The 9,060-nt window shown below is 52.4% G+C and overlaps 1 protein-coding gene across 1 annotated transcript; it reads right to left on the bottom strand.

Annotated features, from left to right (window-relative positions):
- Nucleotides 1–484: 484 nt before the first annotated feature.
- Nucleotides 485–7,754, bottom strand: GNPDA1 (glucosamine-6-phosphate deaminase 1). Its single transcript, XM_041001254.1, has 7 exons — nucleotides 7,700–7,754; nucleotides 6,766–6,895; nucleotides 5,970–6,071; nucleotides 4,427–4,609; nucleotides 3,305–3,489; nucleotides 2,362–2,536; nucleotides 485–1,664 (listed from the first exon to the last, which is right to left on the bottom strand). Exons 2-7 carry the CDS (start codon nucleotides 6,887–6,889, stop codon nucleotides 1,564–1,566), a joined length of 870 nt encoding a protein of 289 aa, XP_040857188.1. The 5' UTR covers nucleotides 6,890–6,895; nucleotides 7,700–7,754; the 3' UTR covers nucleotides 485–1,563.
- Nucleotides 7,755–9,060: the final 1,306 nt, after the last annotated feature.

Raw genomic sequence — 9,060 nt, 5'->3', positions numbered from 1 at the left:
ATATTATCCTCCTTAGGAAGTTGACCTGGGAAGACATGTCCTTTCCCTTTGTGTAAGGAGAAATCTGTAGCCACCAGGCAGGCCCATGGCAGCCTGGCTGGGGAGCAGGCAACTTCTCAAAAGAAAGGGACCACAGTGAGGAACTATGTGACTCTATTAACTAAGGCAAATCAACGGAGTTGTATTTAACACAGGGGAACTTGATACACATATATTTCAGCAAAATTTAGAAATTAAACCATTCTTCCAACTTGTAATAGTTGCATTCGTCTGGTTCTCAGGTACAGTGAGAATACGATTTATTGCCATCTGTTTATCCCTAATCCTCTCCACAAGGCTGCTTCACTTTTCACCTTGACGAGTAAAGGCATCAGTAAATGGTTACTATGCTCGTGGCCTTCCCACAGGCTCCCACAAGGACCAAGTATGATGCTTTGCTCACAAGCAAGGTTCTGGAAACATGCCACCTTTTGAGCTCTGGAGCTTGAAATCCATACGTTCCATTTTATTTGAAAATACTGAATTTAATAGAAAATATCACAGTGTAAACAAGTTAATTGATCATGAGCTTAAAACAGAACAATAGCACAACTGCATATGATAAAGGCTAAAGACAAAAGGCTAGTACCAAACAGCACTGGGAGGATGAGGCCTAAGCCGGGTCCTGAAAGTTCTCCCACAAAGACAGCAATAGCATGGCACATGCCCAGAACCAGGGGGCGGGAGGCAGCATCCACTCAACCAGAGGCAGGCAGGACGCCGTGGGCTCAGGGAGATGTCTGAAGGGACACACAGGTGCTGCTTCCTAAGGTTCTCAGAGCATCAGAACGCAGCGCTCAAGAGCCAGACTACAAGCTAGGAAACAAATTCGGTGCTGCTCTTGGCAGTCACCTCAGGGGAGCACAGCACCAATGTATGGAGACTGAGCTGCTCGCAACCCATCCCCCTGGCTCAATGTGACGCTGTTTTCAGGCCGTCTGCTGCAAGGCCTTAAACGTTTGACGTGGTTGAGGTTCTGGCTTTGTCATCAAAAGTAACCGCCTCAGCCCCTCTTGCTCGAACCCTCCTCAGAACTGTGAGCCCAGGTCTGCGAAGAGCCAGCTGTGAGAGCTAAAGAAAAGGCAGACAGTTTTCTTTCCAGCGCCCTGGTCTGACCAGAGCAACTCAACTCCAGATACTGCAAGAGCTGGTTCCTTAATCTAGGACAGTGGTTCTCAGATGAGGAGTGAGCTTCAAAAGTGCCTCCGATTCTAAGCAGGAAGTGCCTGGTGCTCAGCAGCCTGCTACAGCTCCTCAGGGCCCAACCCCATGATACCCCCAACCTGCCTGTGGCAGACAATGATGGCTACACATTTTTCAGAGACTTCCGTTGCTATTTAACAGGTTGTTCTTCCTGTGGCTGAAGTCCATGACCAGGTCCCTTGCTCCAGAGCCAAGACTGGAATACTTGCTCATTTATCTGGACTGGCATAACTGAATTAAAGAAAGACAATTCTGTTCTACAGACAATTTTCTAAAAGACTCCTCCCTGCAAGGTACGCCATGGCAGGTCCCAGGCACACACTAATCGCTGTACGGCTTCTTAGAAGACTGGCTCTTCTCGATTTCTTTCTCCTTGATGCTGTACAAGGGGTCTACCAACTTGTTATGAACAAGCATTAAACCTATAGAAAACAAAGAACAAAATATGACTGCAGCAACATGATAACCAACATTGACCATCCAGGAACTTTCAAATCCTGTGCTGAAACCAACTCCTCCTCTGTGGTTTCCAAGCAATAAACCTCTTGGGATCAGTACCTGAGTTCACGGAACTTCTGCAAATTCAGTCACCAGGGGAGCTGACTACTTAAAAGTTCAACTTTTCAACAGAGAACAAATTCCCAATTTACCTGCTTAGTAAATGGCTTTTAACGTGTATTTGCTTAAAGCATTGTGGCTTAAGTGCTGAGGTTCCCACCACCCACATAGGAGACCCAGATGCAAGTTCCTGGCTCTGGACTTCTGCCAGGCCCAGCCCTGGCTGCTGCAGGCCTTTGGATGTGAAGGTAAGAGATTCTTATGGCAGCCAGCTGGGGTCCCTGCCCAGACGGGAAGGCCTGGGTGAGGCCTGCAGGATTGCTACCTGGTCCTTTGCTACCATTCTGTGTTTCCTTCCTCCTCCTCAGAGCTGACACATCTCCATCAATGCGCCCGGGCATCATGGATGGCAGAGACGTAACTGCAGACTTGTGAAAGAGCGGGGTCCAGTTTTTATTCAGGTCACAGTTGTCAGACTGACCCATTAGGAATGGCCACAGGATGCAAGGCAAAGCCATTCTTAGCACAGTCTCTGTGCATCCAGCCCCTCCCTGCCCTCACCTTTGAAGTACTTGACAGTCTTCACTTTCAGCTCCAAGGTGGCATCCTCATCACACACAAACACGGTGCGTGGGTGCTGCTGGAAGGCAGACACTGTCCACATGTGGTTCACGCCCTCCTCGATGGCCTTGTACAGCGCGAAGGCCTTGTGTGCGCCCGTGATGAGGATCATCACCTGAAGGGCAGAGAACACTCCTGTGATGCAGAAGCCCAGCCACCTGCATACCAGGATGGCGACCCTCTCGCCCCGCCAGTGACTACCAGGGCCCATGAGATGAGGGGGACTGCCTGTTTAATTATTTGAAAGAAGGATCTATGTTTAATTATTTGAAAGAAAGAGGAACAGAGAGCTCTTTCAGTCACTAATTCATTTTCCAAATGACCACAGTAGACACAGCCAAGCCAGCCAGAAGCCAAGAGCCAGGAATTCCTCCAGGTCTCTCGTGCAGATGCAGGGACACAAGCACTTGAGCCTTCATCTGCTGCCTCTCGCAGAACAGGTTAGCAGGAGCTAGATCAGAAATCTTAAATATGATGTCTTCATTTTTAGTAAGAATGTACTCAGGAGAAGGTGTGTTATGCTGCAGTTAGATTACTGCTTGGAACACCTGCATCCCACAGTGGAATGCTCAGGTTTGAGTCCCAGCTCCCTCGTCATTCCATTTGTCTATTAATGCATACCCTGGGAGGCAACACGAGCTAGCTCAAGTGTTTGGTCTTGCTCACCCAAGTGGGAGATCTGAAGTGAGTTCTTGGCCTGGCTCAGCCCTGGCTGTTATGGGCATATGGGAATTGAACCAGCAGATGGGAGTTTTTTCTTTCTCTGCATTTTAAATAAGTAACAAGATTGGTTTTAAAAACAGTATATTCAAGTGGTACCTGGAGTTAAAATGAACAGAGGCCCTGCCCCTGCTGAAGGCTGGCAGCACTGCTGTACTCTTACCTCTCTGGCATCCATGACGGTGCCCACGCCCACCGTCAGGGCCATGGTGGGCACCTTGGTCAGATCTCCATCGAAGAACCTGGCATTGGCCAGGATGGTGTCCATGGCTAGTGTCTTCACCCGGGTCCTGGACACGAGACTAGAGCCTGGCTCATTGAAGGCGATGTGTCCATCGGGGCCGATGCCTGCATGGGGACAGCCCTGTGAGTGCCAGGGACCTCAGAAAGTAAGAACAGAAAGTCTCTCCTTTCCCAAGTTGGGTCTGTAAAAACAATCCCTGGGGCTGGCATGTGTCCTCATGTCTCCCCGCCAGGGGCAGCATGAGTCCCATTCTTTGCCATCCCTGTGAGGCACAGACACTGCTGACTTGCCATCACCCTCAAAAAGCTAAGTAAGGATCATTCAGATGGCTTCCGTTGCCCACACCACCAGAAACAGTGCGTCTTCTCTGTCCCCTGCATGTCACTATTGGTGGCACCTCTGGGCAGATTTACAAGAAATAAAACACACACAGGATTGGGAAAAGGGCTGTAAGGTTTATAAAATCTAAGAATAAAAAAGTCCCTGCCCTCTTACCCTGGCTTTAGGGTACTGAAGAGCTAAGCTTCCAGCAGTGTAGGCCACCCCAAGGAGACACTGCCATGGGTGACTGCAGCAGTGGACACAGAAAAAGCAGCCAGAGCAGAGGCAAGAGCTCCAGTGACAGAGGGAGACGGCCGAGGTGCTGCTGCTTGCTGGAGGACCTTTGCTCAGTCACAAGATTCTCGGGTTCAGCCAGCCATTGATAGGCAGGGGCTGTGGGGAACCTTCTGGAACTACATGTGTCCATGATTTCAAATGTTAAGATCCATAAAACCCAAAGACTGGAGAGTAAACCAGACCTCAATGTATAAATGAGGCATCAAAGTGCAGAAAGATGGCGAGTCCCCCAAACCCCACAGTTCCTGGGCAGCAGGGACAGGGATGGCACCTGGGGCCCCCAATTCACTGTGCCTCCACAAGGTGACAAAGGATGCCACTGTCACTGGTACAGACAACAGGCTAGGTATGTCCTCCTCCTCCTCTCTGTGCATACTCAGCCCCCTGGGGCCCTGGGCATGTGCTGTCGCATGTCACACTCACCTCCAACAAAGAGCTCGATCCCACCTGCGGCCTTGATCTTTTCCTCAAAGGCATCACACTCGGCCTGCAGGTCAGCAGCATTCCCATCCAGAATGTGGGTGTTCTCAGGGTGAATGTCAATGTGCTTGAAGAAGTTATTCCACATGAAGGAGTGATAACTCTCTGGGTGGTCGCGAGGCAGGGCTGTGGGGCCAGGGGATGCTCAGCCACGCCAAGCTGTGCCTCAGCCCACCCCCAGGAAGGATGCTGAACACCCCCACACCCACCACCAGAGCTGCACACACCCCCTGGGGCTGCCCACTGGGGAGCCCTTGTCCCCTCCTCCATACCCTAACACTCAGCATGAACTGATGACTGCAAGAGTCCTACCCCTCAATACCCTCTGGGACCACAGAGCTGCACACCAGGCAGTCCCCTCACTTGGATCTCTATCTTGCTAGGTAATGACCCCAGCCTGGGGGCTGGCAACATTCTGGGCATCTGAATAGGACTGGGCCCATCTGGGAAAGGAAGCAAGCACAGCCCGCAAGCACCCTGTGCCTCCCACCCCCAAGCTATATTTTGCTCAGCCTGAATGCCAAGTGGTTGGAAAGAATTATCTCAGTGCTTTCCAAAATGGGTTTGTTTTTCAGCCAGGAAGAAAAATCATGTTTAAAGTAAATGAGAGCCTGGGTATGTGTAGGAAAACCAGACGGGAGTTCCACGCCTGGCTTTTGCCTGGCCCAGCCTGGCTGTTGTGGACATTTGGGAAGTACACCAGAAACAAAGAATTTCTCTTTGTCAATTTGCCATTCAAATCAATTTTTAAAAAGATTTTAAAAAAATGTATTCTCAAGTAAACTATCAGGTAGATGAACTCTGAGGACAAAATGCCAGTCACAAAGAGTCCTTGTTGATTTCATTTAGATGGGCAACTCAGTGCAAAATCACCAAGGCAGATAAGGAAGCACTGGATTCCAGGGACCAGATGACAGATGTCAGCAGGTCTGGCGGAGTCCCCGTATGCCAGGAGGACAGGACCATCGAGTTGGCTGCACAGCAGTGTGAGTGTGCTCAACAGCACTCAAGTGCTTCCAGGAGCAAACTCCATGCAACTTGTTTATCACCACATTTTTTTTAAAGAAAAGAATGCTTAAAGTGAAGCCAAGTCCAAATGCCTAGGGGGTGGCATGGTAACAGTAAGACCAGGTATGGCTTCCCAGAAGCGCTCATGGCAGGATAGGGAGCTGGCGGTGCATGCTGGCAAACAGGGCCCAGTCAGGCCCTGGGGAACACACCCCTACCAGGATGACACCTGCAATCATTAATTCCAGAGCTGGGGAGCAGTCAAGTGAGAAGGCTCTGTTACTGGAGGCAGAGGAGACTTGAGACTTTCCCACATCTAGGACACCAGTTCTTGCAACAAAGTTAGTCCTGAGAAAGAGTAAACCCAGGCCTGACAGAGACTGGAAGTGATGCCTGAGCCAATCCCCAACGACACTGGCTTCCCAGGGCTGCACGGTGCAGGAAGTTACCCGAGAGCCTCAAGAAGGGACAAACTCACCGACGTACTCATCCATGTTGAAGGTTTTCACAAACTTAAAGGACAGGTCACCATTCTTGTAGTATTCAATTAGCTTCTTATAGCATCCAAGTGGAGTGCTCCCTGCAAGACAGACCACAGCCATGAACACCTGTGCAGCCTCCAGTGCTGCAAGCCAAGAGGGTTGCCTGTAAGGAGAACTTGATCAGAAGAAAAGTCCTACCCCATGCTCCAGCCTGAGCTGTGCTGGATGGTTACGACCCCACTCAGTGGTCAGATCCAGGAGGATGTGGCTGTAACATGTGTTGCTGGCAGCTGACTCCCCAGTGGCCACCCTGCTGATGACCGAAATCCCCCTGCTTGGTCACTAAGTTAACATCAGAGTTCATTACCAATGTGTTATTCTTTACTGTGAGGGAGAGACGGAGAGCTCTTCCATCTGCTGTTCACACCTCCAAAAGGCCACAACAGCCAGGGATGGGCCAATTCTAGCTCCCTGCTCATGAGCACCCTGAGAAGATGAATCTCCACCACACAGACAGGAGACTGAATTCCAGGCGCCTGCCTTCCACCTGGCCCAGCCCAGGCTTTCACAGGGTTTTCAAGAAGTGAAACAGCAAACCAAAATATTCTGTTTGTGTATGTATCTGTCTCTTCTGTCTTCCTGCTTTTCAAATAAAAGTAAATAAATGTGTTTTTTAAAGGAGGAACTTGAGCTCACTGAGTGAGCCCCCAAACCAGGCTCCTCAGAAAGCCCCTGATACCTGCTCTCTCCAGCCCACCCTACTCACGGCACCCACTCCATCCCCTGACGCACCGGTGGGCAGCCCCAGCGTGAAGTACTTGTCTGGCCCCGGGTTAAACTGGATGATGCGGTTCCTGATGTACTTGGCCGCCCACTCGCTGGCCTGTGAATAGTTGTCCAGAATGATAAGCTTCATCTTGTCCTGTGTGGGAGAGGGGCTGCCCAAGGCAACAGATGGTGAGGGCAGCGGGTACAGGATGCGGAGCGATGATAGACCCCTCTCACCCAGAACGACCTGGTTCACAGAGGAACTAACAGGCAGGTGGGCGTCTCCACCAGTCATCACTCGCCATCCGCCACCCGCCAGGAGGCGCTCCTGCGGGAGAGACCCGGGGTCCAATCCCAGCTCCATTGACAACTGCAGGGCCTCCTTCAAGGACCCAAGTCCCCAAACCTTTCTCTGCTGTGTAAAATGAGGGCAGCAGTTTCCAATTCAGCGATTTCACCAGGGGCTAAAGGAGGGAACCGTGCCAGACATTCGGTTGGAATTCACCATGTTGGCTTTGCCTAGTATCTGGGAGCCCGGCTCAACATCTCCCTTGCCACTCCCAGTTGGGACCCCCACCCTGCAGCCTTACTCAGAAAAGCAGAGTGGTCACGGGGACATCCCAGGCCACGGGAGCAGGCGGGGCGTGGGCCCTGTCTGGGAGGTATGTCCTCTCTAGTCTGCACTGGGAGGAGAGGTGCTCCTGTGTGCTCACCAGGCTCTGCCAATCCTTCGGGGACTTCAGTTTCTCCCAAAGAAACTGGCCCTGATCATTGTCGAGCCTCCTCTCCTCGGCGTGGCCAGAGGCGGGGAGTGGTCCGCGCGTTTCCCTCTCCCCTTTAACGGCCCCGTCCGGGGCTGGGGGTGAGAGCGGGGGCTCCCCGGCCCTGACCCAGCTGCTGCGACACGGGGGGCAGAGGCCTGGCCCCGCGGCCGCCCCACGCCCCACTCCACACTTACGAGGTCGCCTCCCGCGGCGGCTGCAGGCACTGCGCTCCGCTCGGCAGGTCAGGCGCCGCCTGGCGCGCGTCACGTGGCGCCGAGTCACGCGGCTGAGCGCGCCCGGCGGCCGGCTGACTCAGCGGAACCGGGCTGGGGCGGCCTGTGCGCGCCGCCTGGGGCCTGGGGGCCTCCGCCTTTACCTCGGCGGCAGAGAGGCGGGTGAGGAGGAACACTGGCCCGCCGGACGCCAGCGCCAGTTGGCCCCCGGGGCTGCCGTTTCCAGGCCGGAGGAGGGGCTCCAGCCGGATTTGCGGCTGCTCTGCTCTACAGGGTTGGGCCTGGCCTTGCCGCCAGTTCCTGTGTGGATGCTGCTGGTTTACCTAGGTATTACATCTTAAAAAACAAAAAAACCTTATTTTTCTGACAGGCAGAGAGAGAAGGAGAGACAGAGAGGTTTCCCATTTGTTGGTTTGCTCCCCCAATGGCCACAATAGCCAGGGCTAGGCCAGCCAGAAGCGTCTTCTGGATCTTTCACGTGGGCGCAGGGGTCCAAGTACTTGGGCCATTGTCTGCTGCTTTCCAGGGCTGTCGGCAGGGAGCTGGATGGGAGGTAGAGCAGCCGGTACTCCAACCCCTCGGTGCCCATATGGAATGCAGGCAGTGACTTAACATGCTTCGCCACAGCACAGGCCCCTAAATATGACAACTTCTGTGTTTTAAATATAAGTATGTTTTTGTGCTTTTTTTCAAGATCAAGCTTTGCAGCATTAAGTAGATGCTAGAGGAAAAGACTGATTTAGCCCATTGCCCACACTTGCTAAGAGCTGACACATTATAAATTGTTTTCCTGTGAGACCACAACACTGTTGTTTAACAGAAATGGAAATACAGTGTGTGTGTATATATATCACATACATATATCTCCCTGTCTCCAGGGCATAGTTGTCCTGTCCTGCTGGCCTGAAACGTTTCCCTTGGTGCCTGGTGGTCCTGGATTGCTGACTCAGAGCTCTAAGACATGTGACAGCCCCCAGTGCCCGTTTGGCCCAGCACTTCCTGGAGCCAAGGAGTGAGCCCTCTGGCATTACTGCTCTCTTGAGCCACGTAGCAGTTACCAGAAGCATGAGCCTAGTGGCTCTCAGGAGAGGACCAGGACTGGAGATAGACAGGTGGCCCAGGATGCTGCTGTGGAACATGAGAGATCAGACTTCAGAGTTCACAAAGTGCAGAGCAAAAAACCTTTAGGCCTGGCTTTCGCCACGGGCAGGGGGTCCTTAATAGGAAGACTAGGTGGGGGAGAAGAGCTGTTGGAAAAAGACAATGACTGCCACCAAGAACTCCTGGGGGTTGGAGGTGGGCGCTGCTCAAGCCAGTGCTTC

The sequence above is a fragment of the Ochotona curzoniae genome, unplaced genomic scaffold (genome assembly GCF_017591425.1).
Source record: "Ochotona curzoniae isolate NIBS_2020 unplaced genomic scaffold, NIBS_Ocur_1.0 contig_1, whole genome shotgun sequence".
Classification (NCBI taxonomy): domain Eukaryota; kingdom Metazoa; phylum Chordata; class Mammalia; order Lagomorpha; family Ochotonidae; genus Ochotona; species Ochotona curzoniae.
This window is presented reverse-complemented; position numbering and strand designations above follow the sequence as displayed.